This window comes from Anas platyrhynchos, chromosome 5 (genome assembly GCF_047663525.1).
Source record: "Anas platyrhynchos isolate ZD024472 breed Pekin duck chromosome 5, IASCAAS_PekinDuck_T2T, whole genome shotgun sequence".
In the NCBI taxonomy this organism is placed as follows: Eukaryota; Metazoa; Chordata; class Aves; order Anseriformes; family Anatidae; genus Anas; species Anas platyrhynchos.
The window spans coordinates 41,510,591-41,530,898 of record NC_092591.1 but is presented as its reverse complement, the minus strand read 5'-3'; the positions used below and the strand labels follow the sequence as shown (position 1 = coordinate 41,530,898).

The window sequence follows — 20,308 nt, the reverse complement described above, 5'->3', positions numbered from 1 at the left end:
TTTCATGGTATGTGTTCAGGGTATGTGCTATGTAAGAATAATCTTACACTAATGAATTCCTAATGCTTCAAAACAAAGCTCCAATGTTATGAGTGTAGTTAAAGGAAAAACACCGGGATGTAGGGGCGTAAACTAAACTACAGAGTAAGGTTTTATAAGTGCTAAGCTTGAAAGAGACTTTCTAGAATTTCTACAGATTTCTAGAATCTGTCTAGTAGTGTATTCTTTCATTAAAAAATGTAAAATCTAAGTCAGACCTATTAACACAGGAATAATAAGTATGAGACAAACCTATATTCAAAGCATTTTATGAGCATTTAACTATTTTACATAATTTAGTAGAAAAAAGGTACACATTTCAATTATTAACATTTATATAGAAAATTGCTTATTTTGACTATCCTCCATTTGTTCCAAATGAGAAATAATCTTTTTGTTGTGTGAGTAAGGACTAAGGACTACCTACCTCACAGATGAATTCGGAATTGGGCTATAAGAGACAGAGATGAATGCGTAATTGCTATCTCTACAAAGAATTGACTCAGAGAACAAAAAGAAAGATACCGTGATGTTACTTTTAGAAGCTGAGTTTATGAAAATCTTCTATGGTATGCATTATTACACCATTATAGTGGCAAGATTAATGTGCCTTTAAATAATACATTTAAAATTTCTTTTACACTGCCTGCATAAAACAGAGTGCATCAAACTCCTGAGATCCAGTTCAAGCTTTGCTAGAGAGTCTCTCACAACAATAGGTTTATGACTTTAAAAAGTAAAGATTCCACTAGGAAAACCGCATAAGAATAAAAATGTCAGTTCCTGAAGAAAGTAGGATACAAGCAATCCTTTTCAACATCCTAGTTCATCTAATAAATAGGCCACATACATTCCTCATATAACACTCCTGAATTCAAAGAATGAATAGCACAGTGTTTTATAACAATAAAATTGTTAAGACTTTTTGCAAAGCTTACAAATATAAAAAAGCCTAATGTTTATTATTCTTTCCTGAAATAAAACAGTATTTGCTGCATGCCCAAAATACACAAGCCTGGCAGGCTAAAAATGAGGTCTTATAAACCTGAATATTTATAGTGGATCAAATACTGTTAATATGAAAAGAAACATTTTTTTCAGATATTTTAGTCCTCGCTACTCCACAACATGTTGGACAAGGTTGATAGTAGTTCAAGTGTCACCGTGTCATATATAAACTATTTTGTACAATGTCAGTTGGAACACTGAGCTGGTGTTACCAGCCAACACTTGGTTGGTGTTACCCAACGGGGAGAATCTATAGAAAGCAAGATTCTATAAAAAATATAAATATATATATATTTTGATAGCACATTTTGCAGAATATTTTTTTGTGTAGTCTTTACCAATCTTTTGGAAACAGAAACAGCAAAAAAAAAAAAAAAAAAAAAGGAAATTAGATATAGGAGAACAAATATGATTTTAGAAATTTAGGGGCAGTAATATTTTTAGGGTACTTTTAATAATTTTTTGTAATTCGCAAGGACTTCAAATTAATGTGATCTCTCAATATAATATTTTCACAAGCTGGCATTTGGAAAAAAATTTACATGCAGGTACAGTGGTGATGCAAAATTAATTATTAGATATGAAGTAGTCAGCAATTAGCATGCCAAGCACAAAAAATTAAAGTTTGACAAAAGCAAAAATGGGTGAAGAAAATGAGCATGCTTCAAATTGTACTAGAAAGAGTATAGAAAATCTGAAACATATACAATATATTGCTGCCTATTTTTAAGATTTTTCAAGGTTAAAATCTTATGGTGGCTAACCAAATATGTCAAAAGAAACAACTACAAAAATTAACTTTCATAATATAACTGCTACCACACCAGTAAGCATTTTTAGGGACCAAATCACACAACAAATCTGATGAATTTAATTTTAGAAGACAAGAGAGGCTTTTTTTTTTTTTTTTTTGGTATATAAAGAATATATTAAGTCTGCAGAATCAAAACTTTCATGACAAATGGTCTCTGAATAGTATTACTGCAAGTATATGTAAGCTTTATAAAAAAAGACGAGCAAATGGAGAAGCCTGTGAAGACAGAAAGCGTTCATAAGAAACCAGATCAATAACTATATATGATCTATAGTTAATATCACTCAAGCAGAATATTTTAGCAACTTGGTATTCTTTTACCCTTACTGTCAACAGAGGCTTCAAGAAGTGGTATAAATTTTCTTCATTTCTGTGTGATAGACAAAAGCTCAGCTGAAATTAAAGACATAACCTTAAAAGCTCTGTTTTGATTACATTTAGCATATAAGGACGTCATTTGCTCGTTAATTTTGTTTCTCTTTTCTATTGTTGGATCTCTGCATTTTTTTATCATTTGGGACACTGAGAAGGCACACTGCAGGCTCTGTGACATGATCAAACTAAGAGCAATCAGTATCGCATTTCCATTAAGACATAGTCAGCTTTGAGCAAGTCTCTAGAAGAAATAAACAACTGAAAGCATGAACAAAGGCCATATGAAAAGTCTGTAATAACTAGGCTAACACTTCAGCTTTTTGGGTTACTAACATAGAAGTTTCCTTGAAAAGTAAGCTTAAATATTACTTGTTAGATTAAATTGAAAGGAAAAAACAAAAACATAAAGTGGCCTGTAGAAATGGCCTACTAATTGACTACTACATGCGTAGTAGTCAACAAGAATCTCCTATGTAAGACTGAGACTTCCATTTTAGCTTAATTTATCAGATAAGTATCACAATTTGTTCTATCCCATTATCTAACAGCATACTCTCAACTGCCCTATGGACTTCAGAGTTGTCAACTCTCTCTTGAATTTTATTCCATCTCTCTTCAAAATACATTTCATAATGTTATGTGACAATTATGCCACCATCAGAGCAAAAGAAAGATCTTAAAATGTTTGATAATTGGAAGCTATTGGAAGGGTGTGGTAATATATAACACCATATTTGTATGTTTTTAGGTGGTTCTAAACTTCAGACACAGTACTGAGCACTCAGAGGAAAGAATCTTCAGAGGACTGTAATTAATGTGTCTGGACACATCATGAGCACTATCAACATAGCCATCCAAGGGGCACAATGCCTGAAATTCAGAATTAGACAACGACTATTAGCTTTAAAAATGCATGTGACTGGCTGAAGGAGATTTTTCCTCTTACTGGTCCCTTAATTACCCACACAGACGCATACTGAGACAGATTACATCTCAGTTTTGTTTGTTATGGTTGTGTGTTTGTTCTCCTTTTTCTGGAGGAACTGCTTATGGCTGCAGCAGAAAGATTTTAGTAAGCAAGTACTCTGATACAATATGAATATGTCTTTTTTGCTGTAAGTCAAAGGGGCAGTCTGATTATGGGTCAGGAAGGGATTTCCTCTTTTGTTAAACTCATACAAGTCTTGGGTTGTTTAGTTTATTCTGCAGAATTAGTCACAGATCCTCTCACTAACATAGCATCAGCTAGGTTGGAAAAGACTTTCAAGATCATCAAGCCCAACCACCATCCTGACCTACTGAGTCCCATCGCTAACCATGTCCCTTAATTACACGTCCACGCATCTCTTAAATATCTCCAGGTATGGGGACTCCACCACTTCCCCGGGCAGCCCATTCCAATGCTTGAACACCCTCTTCATGAATAAATTCTTCCTAATGTCCAAACTAAACCACCCCTAGTGCAACTTCAGGCTGTTGCATCACATCCTATCACTTGTCACCTGAAAAAAGGTATTGACACCCTCTTCCCTTCAGGTAGTTGTAGAGAGAGATGAGGTCTCTCCTCAGCCTCCTCTTCTCCAGACCAAACAACTTCAATTCCCTTTGTACCATTCGTACAAAGTGTACATGCAAACCTAATAAACACAATTCGTACTGCACAGGAAGCTCAGTCCCTCTGTACTCATCCTGTGGCATAAAATATTTTACACTCTCAAGGTCTGATATATTTTTGGCTAAGTACACCCACAGGGTTCAAAATAGGAATACCTGGGTAAAATGCAATGGTCTGTGATATAAAGGTCAGACTAAATGATCTGGTGGTGCCTTCTGGCTGCAAAAGTTCCTAAAGCTCTGAAGTCTGTTTTACCCACTACTTACACTCAGTCTTTCTACAGGCATTACTGTGCCTGAACGCTAAAAACCCACAACAAGAAGGCAACCATCTTACTCATTATGGCCTTTAATATCCCTTGCTGATAGATTTAAATTTTTAAACAGCCCTACCTGTCGTGCTGTCTTTTATGTGTTCTCACAGTTACAGATATAATTTTGGAAGCAAAATATCTAAACAGTAAGCATAATAAAAATGAAACAGGTTAAAGCTTATTAGCAGTAGGGAGCAGATGTAGCAAAATCCTGCCAGTTCCCCTACATTTCCTCCCCAGCAGGGACTTTCTGTCAAGCTGTGAGTTAGCTCTATACAATAATGCAGGCTGCTGTTACTGCAATTGCACCTTCCTATACCTCGCTATTGTACTAAAAATTCACTTTGATTTTTGATTTCTTCCTTGGTAATAATAATATTTAAAGCAATTCCTGCAGAGCTAAATGTAAATTCCAGCACTGCATGCTAGATACTCAAAAGGGCATGAAAATGTAAAATTGATAAGAAAATTACACATTAAAAAGCTGTTTTATTTGCTTTAAAAATATTAACTTCCTCTCAACAAACTAAAGATTCCTGAGCCAAGAGATAACCAGTTAATGACTGGAGTTAAGATTCCTTGAAATACCTCTCAAACATATATCATTCAATATATCAGTTACAATGTGGAAAAAATGATAACTATTTAAGGAACAAAGTCATAAATTGATAGCAATATAAACTGAAAGCAAATGAAGTCTGCCACATGAAACATGATCACAGACTGTCACTCTGAGGGTTTTATTCTTCAAGTGTAGTGTCAAAAATAAGCACTTAGAAAAGAGAGTTGAACTGAATTAAGGACATTCGAGATGGAAAGATTCCACTTGAAATTCACGTGAGAATGTGTAACCAAATGCGACAGAAAATGAGAAAATTGAATGGCCAAAATCTGCTTTCTGGGCATTAAGGTTATCTGATTTTATGATTCAGAATTTAAATTTGAGATCCTGATTGCAAAGATGTTTTTTTTGAAAGTCTACTTTCCTTCTGAACTTTGAATTTGAGCTGTTGAGCTAATTTTCAAACCAAATGTCAGCTCTTACCTCACATAGTCTAACTACAGTCACAAGTTCACCTGCGGATGTATAGCACCATTGGCTACTGCTGTTACACCTGAAATTAAATTTTGTAGTACATAGTGAAGGAAATTGTGATATTACTGGAGGCAGAAGAAAACCAATCTGAAAATTCTGGTGGCACTCCTAAACTCCTATTAATTGCCAGACTTTCACTCATTGAGACAAACACCTTTAACAATAATATGAAATAATAGATTTGAGTCAGCTGTCCGGTCTCTCCATCCTGTACTCTCACCCACTGCCTATGGAAATTAACTCCACCCCAGCCAGACCCAGTATACCCACTAATGAAAGGAATTTCAGGGTAACTAATTTTAGGCACCTAAAAACGATAAGCCAATCTTGAGTTAAAATGCCTTTATATAACACATATTAATATATATGCTAGTTAAAAGTTGATGAAAAATACAAATACATATTCATGGATATGTTTGGGTATGTATGTATGTATATTTATATACACATGCATATATATGTGTATGGGGAGGATGGGAAAGTGAAAATATGTATCTATACATCTCCCCTTGTCATTCTGCAGAACATGCACAGGGAGACTATGCACTACTGAACAGATATCTACAATTCCATGCAAAGATACACTTGACAAATTATGACAAAACTTTACAAAAAATGCTGACTTAATTAGAAATGATTGACAATTAGTATTTTCATCAGTTAACAGTTACGTTTTCCTCTTTGAGGCTCACTCCCTTCTTTATAGAGATATATGAAGTTAACTACTTTGTCATCTACAGAATACTGATACACCACAAAGGTGCTTATAAATGAGATGCGTAAAGACCTGCATAATATTAACACTGAGTAATGTCTAAAATGAAATCAAAGTTAGATTTCAAGTGTTACCAGCTGTGTTACAACTAAAGGAATGACAAGAGCTATACACATGTATCACAACAGCTGGAAGCATTTTTAATTTTCATCCATGAAGCTGAATAAATACAGAGAGGAAGCTGAAACTGATTATTCACTGCTGAGCTGGCATGCATGTTACTGAGTACGGACCAGTTAGCACTGGTTGTTTTTGTTATGCAAACACTTAAATAAATTTCAAATAATGATAGTTCACTTTTAGGTTGTCATACATACTCGTTTAAAAATGGAGTACAGAAAACAAATATATTTTTTTTTTGTTTTATCTTGACATTTATGAGTAGGGAAATCAAATATCTATAATTGATTTAAATATATACACACATACACGTGATTTAAAAGCCACTCTGATATTTTTAGAGAAGGAAAAAGAATGAGATCAGCACAGAGAACCAGAGATCAAGATAATCAAGTAATGGAATTTAGTAGGATCCCTTGGACTGTACTATACAGTAGTAAGCCAGTATTTCCACTGGAAAGCGGTGCAAATTTAAGACAGACCAGTTGTAAGTAAAACATGGAGGCTGAGGTGGTAATCTGGCTGTTCTTTTGGTCTTTAACTCATCTGGATGAGAACAGAAGAACTCCAGAGCCGATGAATGTCCTGAGGTTGGTTCCATCATTGTGGAGATCTAAAGTGCCCTACAGGTAATTAGGACTGCAGTTTAATACAGAAGTTTCTTGAGTGAAAATAGGACCTTCATCACTTTTAAACCAAAATGGCATCTTACCCTCTGTATAGAGGCACTGACAACCGGTACCAGACTCAGGGCTAAAATCCTCTAATGGCTTTCACAGCCATCACAATTAAGACTTTTGACCAGAGGCTCTGGTCTGAGCAAAACACTGGATGAATATATGTCCTGTTGCTTAGCACAAAAGTGACAGACTCAAAGCAGAATTAATATTTTCAGCAAAGGAGATGAAGAATCACTCAAAAAAACTCTTATAAATGGACTGCTCCAGGGGAAAATTAGTCAACCTGGATGAACTAGGCTCTTTACTACCCTGAACAACTTGACGTGTGCTTCTTCAGTGTGTCTAACTGAAAAACAAAGTTAATTTGCATGTATATATTACCTGTAAATGCCAAATATGCTAGTGTAAATCAATTCATGGGAATCAGAGAGTTATGGTGCCTTATACCAGCTGAGAATTTGATCGTATCTCTATCTTCACCAACATTCACACAAGCAAGAAACCCTCCCCTTTCTTATGTTGTTCATATTTTATGTTTATGTTCTACAACAGATTAAATTCATGTACACTGTTTAGAACTTTATGCAATCATATGTTTATTTATATGTATATTCATGTTCTAATAATGGCTTTAGTTAAGAACATGTACACTGCTTCATTGTTCTTTTTGTTGACTAAATTCCTTTTTAAAATTAATTCAGTTTCCACTAAATTACAAATAGGGTATTATAATCTTCCTTTTTTTTAAGAAAAAGGAAAGTGGCAATTCTTTTACCTTGCATTGTGGCCCGGTGTCAAAAGGCAGAATAGTTTCAAGGACCTCCAGAGTTCCACTATCTGCATTTGACCTGTGTTAAATATTCTCATTACAGTCGCTTCAAATGAATACAAAAGCTTTGTTTAATTCTAACACAGGGGAAATGAAATACACCAGGCACAAGATGAAAGACCCACTACCACTGTGCTATTTGAATGCACTGCTTGTTCTTAACGTGGGCCATAAAAGAAGCCTGCTTTAATACATCAAACTGTAGAACACTCAAAATAGCATCTAGTAGCAAAATAAATGTTATAAACCTGATGAGACAATAAAAGGAAAGAGAAACATGTATTTTCTTCATATGGAATTTTTGATAGGTATAGCTACTGGCTTGTGGCAATGCTTTTCAAAAATATTTAGTTTTCTTTTGCTAAAATGACCAATTACACTAATTAGTCCGTGCAAGATTTTTCTACAGTGTAAATGTAGCGGGGTTTTAATCTATCATTTATACCTTTATAACATTCGCTTTCTTCTTACATTTCAACTATTCTGTTTGAGAAGCTAGTAAAAGAAGACCAGTTAAACTAGTATTACCTACACTATTGTCTATAGGGCACAGAGTTTACAAAACTATTTGGAAATCTAACAATTGTATTCAACATAACCATTAACTAATATGTATGATAAAATATACAAAAACATGTACCTGAATTTAACAGACTTACAAAATCTGTTCATGATGCTGAAAAAGTACATATCCTCTCACGGAAAGCTTTTATTTATTTATTTATCTTATACTCCTTTTAGGTTTTATGGTAATTTTTTCCATAGGTAGGTAGAATCTTAAACTCTGTCCAATCTGTTGCAATAAGAACAAGCTTTGACTTCCAATATTTGAGCATAATCTATTTCTAATTAGGATAAAGAGTCAGCGAATACATGAATTTTATTTAAATTCATGCCAGTCTGCATACTTCAAATACTACGTGCACATCTGAACAATGCAGCACACTGCTGTTTTACAGATCCATGGTGCCATTCTAAATGAGTGCACCGAAGACATAATTACTCCAGAAGCCATTGCACACAGCTAGACAGCTTCTGGTTCTGGAAATAACTTGTTTATAACTACCTTGCGACTCTGCAAACTTTTGTAGGCAAAATGGAAAGATGTATGGTAGTATGAATGGTACTTGTGGGGGCATCAAGGAAGGTACAATGCAGGTGTTCCCTACAATGGGCTTTTAGATGAATGATCTCAGATATTATAAAAAAAATCTGGTTCAAGCTAATTTACATCTTTTGACATCTAAACAGTTTGTAAATCTGGACAAAAGGGTTTAAATCTAGCTACGTACATTTGGCACCAAACTATTCAAGTGCTGCAAGGAACCCATTCATAATATATATATCAGATCAAACATTGCAAATCTTTTTTCCATCACTTCTGCATCATGCAATACTAAGACACACATTGTCAACAACCTGACTGGCATTCCTGACAGCATGAAAGTCAGCTCTAGCACTCTGCTGGATTTGAAACAACCACAGGATCACAGCCACTCATACTGAATTCTTACCATAAAAAGGGAATTTTCAAATCTACATTTGCTCAGCAATTTATTGGAAAGAGTACCACAAAACTAAAACTAAAACTAAAACTAAAACTAAAACTAAAACTAAAACTAAAACTAAAACTAAAACTAAAACTAAAACAAACAAACAAAAGCTGTGTTATAAAAGCCAAAACATACATTTTTTCACATCACATGAAGATTTTGCCAGGTAGATTTTTCATGGCTGACTATAGAAAACACAATGGGAGCAGCCTAACAAAATAACTCAGAGTGAACATTGTGGTATTAGAACTTTTAATAATCCTGCAAATACATGAAATGTCTTTTTATGCAACGCTTCCCTCTATTCTTAACAAAAAAAAAATTGTTTTCATTGTTTCCTCCAGCTTTTCAAAATCTCCCTTCACCAATAGTTTGGGATTACTCACAAATACAGGCAATGCAAAACTTTGTGGTGGTAACAAAACATGGAGTACTAAATGTGCTAAATAAACCTATACATTTTTCTTTTTATAGCAAATAAATTAGAGATAACATTTCGGATAGTTCTGGAAAATCTGCCTCAGATTTTTTTGTATAACATCAAATCAAAATATGAGCTGAAACTCATTTTTATCATTCAGTCATGTTTATTAAGAACTATATTTCAAAAGGAGCAATAGGCCTCCAAACTTAACTTTAAGTGAGTTAATGTGCTCTTAACTCAGAGAAAAATTGAACTACTAATACTTTTTCATGGAATGTACATTTGATCAGCAACAGCCAAAGCCAGTATCTATTACACAGATTATCAAAATTGACTTTTTTTTACTGGCCTAGCTATACCCACTCTTGCTGGGGATTAGTAAAATGTAAGAATAATAAAACAGAGCGGTTAAACAAGCTGGAATGCCTGCAATCTTGTGACACTACAGCATGTTTCGCCTCATGTCAGTGAGAATAACAAAAGAAACCAAAGACCAGACATTCAGAGGTAGAAAAAAGTAGTCGTGATCTTGCCCGTCTCAACTAATCTAGTGGAGTCTGCTGCACAGACAGAAGTATAATTCATGACCTAAAATACACTAACAAAGTACTACAGTGATGGTTCTGCATGGAAACCCATAGGGAGGAGGAAAAGCAGGTAGAGAGTGGACTCAGCTCTGAACTAAATATAGTGAGAGCTCTATCCACACAGCACAACTCAACCCTCATTGAATCAAGTGTGTACAAAAAGTAAATTAATAAAATTTTGCAGGCACAGTCACTGTTATATCATTATACAATAATTATTTGGAATATTTCCATCTATCAATAATACCATCTGTCCCACCCAATACAAATGGACTACAACCCATCTGGCTTATTTTTTTTCTATTGATTACTCTGCTGAATGAGTTAGCAAAACCGCTTACAAAATCATCATATTACATGACACTGTCATTAAAAGATGTGAAGTAAAGAAAAACACAAGATGAGACTTAATTGGAAAACTGTCAGTTCTTCTTCCAGAAAGTTTTAGCGATGCTATAAGCTTTTTTTTTTTTTCCTTTCTTTTTTCTTTTTTTTTGGCTACTTTAAAAAAAATGGGAAAAAAAAAAAAGTCGTAAATGCTGACTACTGGATTAGGTGGAAACTGTTCTACCACACTATCACACAATTGTTACTATTTCTGAAAAGTATATTAAAGAGGTTCCCCAAAGGTATCTCCTTAAGAGTGTCAAAATGTCCCAAAGTATGCTGGTGAGAGCTTAAAACTTTTCAGGACTCCTAAAGAGACTATGGAAGGAGTATATATTAGAAATGGGGTGGTGGAAGCTGCTGAAGGCTGGCACTTGCATTTGTTATTTCCTATTATGTTTCCCAGGATTTGGCTTTGATTATTTGTTTGCATAATTGTCTCCATTCTATTTTTGCAGCCTATATTTCTTTTAACTACTGCTTCCCTTCAATTTCTACAACAACCTTAATAACAATGCAAAACTTTCTTGTCTATCCACAGAATTTAACTGCTTACCTATCCTCTATTCTAGTTTGTCACCCTATTCGAGTTCGAGTTTCTATAACGCTCTGTTAGTTTTAACAAAGGAAATCTCTCTTGTGTATGTTCACAAGGTTGATCCAGTGATTTTTTTGTTTTGTCAGCACAGTGATTTAGTATTTCTTTGGAGTGAGTCCTCACTGAGGCTGCTCTATTATCCTTCCCTCCTCACTCATCTTTTTTCCTCCACAGTGGGTTCCTCGAGGCTACAGCCTTCCATCCCTCCACCAGATTTCTGCTTCCTCTACCACCCTGAATGGCTTTTCCAATGACATGCCAGTTCCAGCTGATGCAGGAAGAAGATAGGGGGGCAGGGCCAGATTCCAGCTCTGTGAATATGATCCTTAATGGCTGTGGGTGTCTGGAGCTCTGGGAGGCAACGTTCAGGGTGGTACTGGAGCAGTAAGGCCCCAGGGAACAGGGACCGGAGCACAGGCACCCAGCAACCATTTGGAGCCAGGGAAAGCAGGATGACAGCAGTGGAAAGGAGTTGTACAGGTAGTACGGAATGACACTGGAATATGTTTATACAGCCCCTATATATAAAATACATAGAATGATTCAACTGAAGTTGCTGACCAGTAGCACTTAGGTAGAGGAAATTTACCAGACATCACTGTGACAGAATGCTAATAATGCCGATGCCAATGATCTAGTCAGTGTGCTAAATACACATACCTCAATCATAATACACCATCATTTTGCTATTAAACCCAGAACATTCATCAAATAGAACTGTAAAGTCTAAAATTTTCCTTAAAGACATAATTAAATGTATGGTTTATAATGTCTAGTTTACAAGAAATGAATTTTGAGCTTCACTATTTTGTTTGCACAGTCTCTATTATTTCCATGGATGACAGAAGCAGAACAATTTCAATTGAGACGCAATTTGCTCTTATTAAACAATCTGTAGGTTGGTATTGATTCACGCCCTTGTCTGCTGCTTGAAATAAAGTTCAAGAATAATAAAATACTTTTTGGTTTGGCTGACTTAATTTACTTGCAGAAAGCAGAGCGTTATTTCATATAATTGTATCCAACAGAACTGACTGTAGTAGTATTTGTATACCAAAAAATAAATAAAAACTAAGACAAATAAGGGATGTGCTACTTATATTTTTAAATATAGATGCCTTTAGAGTAAAACTACTGTGTTCTGGCTTCCACACAGTAAGACAGTATTTTACAAGCTACTTCAAATAAAATATTAAGAGGTGTGAAAACTACCTTTCCTGTTTTCGGTGATTCTGTGGAGTCAGGGACAAGTGTGATTTAATAATTTATCAGAAAACTTTACCATTTTCCTTCTTCTGAGAACAGAATCAGACAAAAAGAACATTTCTACTATTACCGGCTAGCACTTCTCCATCAATACAAAACCTATTGATGAATGTCTATTTGCGTTAACAATTACATAATCAATTATATTTTCAGGACAGGACAATTTCTCCCCCTGGTTCTCTGTAGCAGAAGCATTTGGTATATCTTTCCCTATGCTTTGCTGTGCACATAAACATTACTAATCAAAAAGTATTCATAGCCTGAGGAAAAAATCAATTCTGAATCTCCGTTTGACAAAATGATAGGGAAATTGGAACATCTGGCTGCTAAAAACATCTCTTTCCCACTGATATTTTACATTTTTCCAAAGCATTTTTAGATCATTTTGTGGCAGTCTTTACTTCATCTGCTATCTATTTTTTTTGCTATTTCTGATTATTTCATCAATGCATATGATCCAAAAAGCACAGATTAAGATTGATAAGCATCCTATAGACTTGTTTGATGTTCTTCTAGGATGTTTTTTCTTAAACATTCCTGAAACCTGTTAGGCAGCTAACTCTTCACAGAAGTGAGTGTAGGCAGCAATCCATTTTTTAAACTATGGCCTGAGCAATCAGGAAGTGATAACAGCCAGATACTATTAAAAACCCAAAAGTAAGCAACCTCATGTGGTATTTTTCCAGTAGCTGAAAGAACTGTCTAGTGATCTCATTACGTCAAAGAAAGGAAAGACTAGATAAACAATCTAGTACATAGACTAATTACAGGAGACCTAAAAGATTATATCTGGAAAATGGAAAAGTTTCAAAGAACTGGCAAACACTACCAATCTGCTCTGAAATCTGTATGTACTACAAATGAGTAGGCATGTAGGCTACATGGACATGGTACGTTATTAACCAGTCACATAGCAAAAAACATTTTCAGCTTTTCAATATGACTTTATAGGGCACTTTCTGACAATAATTTCTCTACCCTGAATTAGCTTAATGCTACTACGACTCCATGCACTGTCTCTAATTACTGCCTCTAAGTCATCGCGAGATAGTAAATCATCTAAAACATTTTACCTTAAGATAATGCTACTAAGATATACTTGGATATGCATTGGTGTCATACTTGCTGTTTCCATTTAAAGCTTGCAGCATCAGTCTAAATCCTTAAATATGGCAGTCAGCATTATCTTAAGAACTATATTAATATCTCTGCAGAAAGTCTTAGGATCTGATATAAGTATGGCTAGCAAAAACAAGCCTGAGGGCTTCCTCAGTATGACACAAGCTTTGGAATATCATCCCTCACAGAAAAAAAGAAAACCTAGGGCATTCATGAATTTGAAAATATTGGTATAGCCGTCTGTGTGACTAGAAGAACGTCTTCTCTAGAAGAATGCGTCTTTCCTAATTCACTTTTACTGTTTCCAAACCAATCCATAGAAAGGTATGACCATTTTTCAACAGCACTACAAAAGGTGGGGTTATTACTGCACACTGAGGGTTAGCTACTTTGGTGAATTTTTAGTACACAAGGATCTTAATAACTGACCTATTTCAAATATACTGTAAAATTCAACTTTTCACCAAGGCATTCACCAAGAATACCATAGCATATAAAAACACCTGACAGCATGCCCTAGAATAGAAATTGCAAATTGTAAACAAACCAACAAATCTTACATTAAAAACACAAACAATCATATCTTAGCAGACTAAAGAGTGCTACAGAGAAGTCTAGGAATGTTTCAAATTCAATTTGCTTGGTCTTGGAGGAGGGTACTCAGGAGGGTACTTTATTAATAAATCTAGGTTGATTGTGTCAACTTCCATACAAAGCTTGCATCTTCACTCAGAGACAAGTGCCTAGTGCAAAGACTGAAAATGAAGGCAAAAAAGACTTTGGGAGCATTGTTCCTTCTATGGTAGTATTAACACAAGCCATTTATCTCCCTGAGAAACTATAGCAAGTTATATTAAGTTGCATAGCAATTCTGTAGTAACTACCCTTGTTTAGCCATTTATGAAGTAGCTACATATTATTTATTTAAGGTTTTTGGCCAATACCTTTTTAATGCTTGCAGAGTATTCTGTGGCTATGGTACATTGGTACATACACAAAAGAAATTATTATAGTATGATTATAAATCACTGGCGAAATTATTATGCTATTAGAGATCATCTAGGGTGAACCAACAGACTGGCACATGCCATCCTGGTCTTAGAAGTTCAGCTGAATAATAAGTAATAATAAGCAGTAAACTGCTAAACTCAGTTGTCATGACAATATTGCTTGTAAGAAAGAATGGGGAAAAAACATTTCAACAGAACAAGTAATAAAAAGTTAAAGTAAAATGCCCAGTTCCTATTATGTAAAAATATATAGGCAGAGGTAATTCAAATACAGCATTGTTCTCATTTTTGCCTGAGGAACTGGCTGCTCTTTAAGAGTTTTTTAACATATAGCTTTGGGGAATTAAGACAAAGTTAGTGATGAATGTAACTTTCTATTAAGCAATTTTCTGTCTCAATTGTGCACAGCCACTTATGAGCCAGAACATAACAGCTCAATCAAACGTTATTATATCAGCTTTACTTGAACCCCTCTGAAATGTACAGAGAAAATTTTGATATTACTGCAAGACTTAGGGGGAAAAAAAGACAACCCAGAAAGAAGAAAATGGATATCACAGCTACCTTTTTACATTCTTTTAATTTCTTCTGCCATATAGAATGAGCGACAGGAACATGCTTGCTGTCAGTTACATAGCAGCTCGCTGTGATGACGTGGTGGAGCACCGTCTTCTGGCTCATAGCTTGAAGGACTCTCTCAACATGACGGAGGGCAACTACACCCTCTGTCCATATGCCGCCACTAACAAGCTGCATAGTACAAGGTACTAGAGCTATCTGTCCAGCACAGTAGAGAACATCTCCAACCTAGGGAAAAAAGAAATAAAACAGTAAGTAAGATTCTGGGAGTGCAAAGAAAACAAAGGAAGCATTTTTCACCTTTCCAAGTAATTTCTTCCAACACCACTCTTCTTTGCCATCCTTTGTCACATCACTAAAAATGTTGCAAACATGCCATTCTAACAGTCATTTTTGATACGGATTTATATAAACTATATGAATACAGCACTGAAATAAACTTTAACAGCAAGTACATGGATGTTTGCGTCAGTTCAAAATAATATCTGATGTTACTGACTGTTACTGCTGCTGGATGACACTGATGACCCAACACGGTTAAATATATTGATTGAATATATTGAATATATTGACATCTAGATTTCTTTTAAGTAGGCTTCCATTTTTTCTGTGTTCCATTTGTTTCAGTGTTCAGTTTCAGAGTGATGATGTATGCTCTCTTTCAGAATGTTATAAAAATCGTGACAATCCAGGAGGTAAAAGGAAATTACAGACTGAAAATAAGATGCAAAAGAGTGTTATTTAACTAAAGAGATGTATTAATCTTTTGAAAATTGAATTAAATGGGTGGCCAAATATGCCATAAATATATGCTAAGTTGAGCTGCAATGCAGTTACTTTGGGCTGATTTTCCTAAATCTTCCTGGCAACACTCTGAAGACCTACTTTCTTAATAGCAGCCAGCAAAGGAAACGTTTATTCTTATTATTCAGACATCTCAACGATTTATTATAAAATCTTAATGTAAATATCAAAACTTTTCATCCTCTTATTCCGTACTTCTCTAGAAAGTCAGTACATTTCCTGATCAGTGAGGCAGTGAATGTTATTCCAAATCAAAAGAAAACTAAGTATAGAAATGGGAAGTAAGGTGGGCGTAAGCAGCTTTGAAGTCTGCACAGAAAGCAATTTGCAATGAGTAAAGAGAGTGAAAATGGACTGTACAAGGAATCTTCAGGAAAAAATTTCCAGAACTTACTGTATAAACTGTAAAATTCCTCAGAATTAAGAATAATTAAAAAAGAAATCTGTGTCCTAGAAGACATGGCAATCAAACCATGTGACAGACCCATATGCAACTCCAAATCTGTCCTCATAACTGTCTGTGTCTCACAAAAGACTCACACGTGTAACTATTGGAAGAGTATCTTATACAATTTGGCATACAAGTTCTATGATTAGCAGCTGAAGAGGGGGAGGAGGCAGAAAGGAAACATAATATATCAACTGACACTCATCAACTATTTAAATTGTTTAAAATATCTGAAATATTGTTTTGATAATGCTATATATAATCCTGAATTTTGAAAAAATATGCAAGTAATATTTTAGTTTATAGGAACAAATGGTCTTCTCTTTTTTTTTTTTTTTAGTGCTATTTTAAAATATGTGCCATTGAACAAGGGAGTCCAGCCAGCTACCAAGTGGCATACTGACAAGATGAGAAACAAATTCAGGAAGATATGATTCGGAGGGGCACAGGTTTGTTTTTAAAGTAAGCCATTCATTTTCACCTCTGCTAAGTGAAATTCATGTTATTAGTCGAAAATGCCAATACAGGTAGTAAATACTTTTACAGAAAAAAAGTATCACACTAGCAATGTTTATTCCTTTTTTTCTGTTGGGCTCCTGGTTTTCCATGCATCACCCATGTTAATTATTAGGTAGACAGAAGAGCTGTTCAACCAGTTCACTTCCCCTATTCTTGAACAGATTGTTTGAGACATAATATGAATACTAATTAACGATAAAATATCTGTCAGTGTTTTGAAATACGGACCAAGATAGCACTTTCTTAAAGTATCCTGGATAGTATCCTGGATAGTTCTGATACAATTAGCCCCATTGGTCATAAGCAAGGTCAAAAAAAATCTCTGAAGGATTTGAGCAAAATTGGCACTGCTTTTGGCTCAGAATCAGTGGGAATTTTACAGAGTTCTTTAAAAAATAATTTTTAAAAAACCCTCTGTTCCTAACATACTTGTTTGTATCGTAAGATGCAATTAATAGAAAAACAATATTCTCAACATGCCACCATGCTATGAAAGGGTGGATACAAGGGGGAAAGAGGGAAGAAGGATCAAAAGAGGCCACAGGTTTTCAGCAACTGTACTTCAGGAGGACATAATTTAGGGTAAGGAAAGGGGGAGGGATGTTCCTCTTCTCTTTCCCAGTGACTTGGTCATGAAAAGCAAGTATAAATAAACAATCAGCAGGGGCAAAGCAGAAAACCAGTAAAAACACTGTTTAGCAGATTTCAAGAGATTGTCTCTGGAATATTTGAAACATTATACAGAAAATTGTTAGCAGAGTAAAAAGCATTTAAAACAGGGAAGATTTTATAATATCTTGTTCACAGTACTGAAATCTTACAACAGGAGATGTCACAATGTATGGTGTCAGTCCTTGTGTTGTGAAAGTGTTGTGCAAAACCCTGATAGAACTTTGCAACAGTTTATCCTTTTGGAGCATCTTCAAGGATAACAGAAGATTTTTCAGACTATAGATTCACAGTGTATCAAGTCTAGAGGACTTGCGTATCCAGGAAATTCAGCAGAGAAACAAATCTATAATATAATGGATATGTATTCATACACTGAGGATTTAATTTTCACTTCAGCCAATACACATATTTCCAGTGCTAAAATTTCATTAAATGGAAAAAAAAAAAAAATTGGACAAAAGAAAAAAAAAAAGCAAAAACAAAAACAACTTGTACTGCTGAAATGCTCACTTCTACCAATTTATTTCCAATACAGCTTGAGCAAGGCTAGCAGTTTATACATGGAGCCTCTTGCAATTACAGATTTTTTTACCTTTTCATTTTCATTTGTATCACTGCAAGTTAATGAAAGGTGAGTCTTGATAACCTAGCACAATAATTTGGCAGTTCTTTGTTTCAGTTAGCACAACTGTAAGTAATCAAGAGAATTCAATAGACAACCAGAACCTCAAAGTAGGCAATTCATACAGACAGGAATGCTAAGTTCTTATTTAAGAATTACTGCTTTTCATACTGTACTTCTGCTGCTAGAGATAAGTCTAATACAGAGCTAGGTCACATCAATGAGGAGGGAAGAAGGTACAGCAGCAAATAATTTTATTTCACTTTTTATTTTCTATCTGTCCTTCTTGCATTCATTTTTTATAAATTCAGGAATTCACTTTTTGGAATGAAAGCATTCCAGGCTACAGTGGAAAGGAAAAGTCAGAATGATGTTTGGTGCCACTTCAAATTGTTCTATCTCATGGAAAAGTCTTTAACAAGATTGTACGTCACTGAAAGTACACAACATATCTGCATTTTCAGGATGATCCCTCCCACAAAATATAATTCAGGAAAAGACACAAGGAGAAAAACAGACTTAATTGGACATAAGGACTAAGTTAAGCTGTTAATTAACCAGAGAAATCTATAATTATTTCTTCTTGGAAAGGAACAGAAGTAACAGGATACCTCTAGATTTGCACCAAGTTGTTGTTGTTATTAAAGGCTAACAACAAATGGCTTTATAAAAACTTTACAAAACTTTTCCTGCTGGTATTACTAAAACTTACTGGTGATTAACTGGCATAAATATATAAAGTGCATAAAAATTCTGAGAGACATTCAATCATTCACGTATAGGTTTTTATGACAATGCTAATATTTGCACCATATGAACCAACACATGTTTCTTGGAAGGGATGAAGTCAATATGTAATCAACCAAATCTTTGTTCTGAATGCAGTATGGTGTCTGAGTGACTGCTGCCCTTTAACAGGTCAGGGTACACAAAAGATTCAGTGACCCTTTGACCCAACAGTGAAATAACCTACCATTATGTTCAGTCAATGTAAATAAGCATAACTGACAATGTGCTAATAGGCTGCCTCTGGTCAGCCATGTGTACCTCTGACCTTAATGAAGACCTAAATCAATTAATACTCCAGGCAATAAAGACCTCTGGCTGATTAAGTTAGCTAGAAATCATCTTTTCTAACAAGATTAAAGCTGTAAGGTGGTGAACTTTTTATTTAATATATGATAATCCTTTCTTCCTAGGGCCCTCTTATTTTAGCTAATGATAGTAAAATTGCTTTTTGCAATGTGAAATCTTTTATTCAACTACCTAGTGTGAATAAAGTTTTAAAGGTACCGTTCAGACAATGGTAATTGAAAGGCTTTGAGTTCACACTAGGAACACAAATTACACCTGACTAACATGGTTCTAATATATCACAGACTTCAACATGATGCACATGTTTTTCTTTGAACTATTTAGCCTACACATTTGTAGGCTAAAAATGCCACAAATGAGTTGATCATATACAGTTTAGTTTAAACAGTTTTTCTTTTGAGAATACGAATACAGAATCAGCAGCTAAAAGATAAATGAAAATTAAAAACAAAAAAAAAAGTTATAATTATCCTTGAATAATAATAATATTAATAACAAAGTATAAAAACCTACTTATAGCTTAGTAAAATGCTTGCCTATCACCCTCAAAATTGCAGAATTTCTAAAATAAAATAATCTTTTCTTAGGTATGGTCAAAATAGTATAACTAATCAATAGCATCTGTTATTTCTATCTTATTGAAGTATCTGTAACACTTCCACAGTTTTCAGAGATTTATAACTCAGTTTTCAAATGCTGTGACTACAGCCTGCTAATTCTCATTTTGGGATGGAGCTCCATACATTTCAAAATCTATTTGATTGCATAACCTGCAAGATTACAAAACATTCATTTCCTTGCTTTGTCCTTAACAATTACACTTTATATTATCAGAGTGTGATTTGGATTTTTCTCTTTGAACTTACATTTGTGGGTTGCTAGGCCACAACAAAAATCCACAAATCCACAGAGCATTTTTATATTAAGAACAGAAGTAAAATACTGCAATGTCATGGATGTA

General features: G+C 34.7%; 1 protein-coding gene across 2 annotated transcripts in view; it reads right to left on the bottom strand.

Moving 5' to 3' along the window:
* The window catches only part of DPH6 (diphthamine biosynthesis 6), a 196,472-nt gene that overhangs the window by 43,177 nt on the left and 132,987 nt on the right, over positions 1–20,308 (bottom strand). For both annotated transcript variants that reach the window (XM_072038918.1, XM_027458245.3), the window contains exon 13: positions 15,173–15,415. In XM_072038918.1, the coding sequence (XP_071895019.1) occupies positions 15,173–15,415 (243 nt within the window). The remainder of the gene's footprint in view (positions 1–15,172; positions 15,416–20,308) is intronic.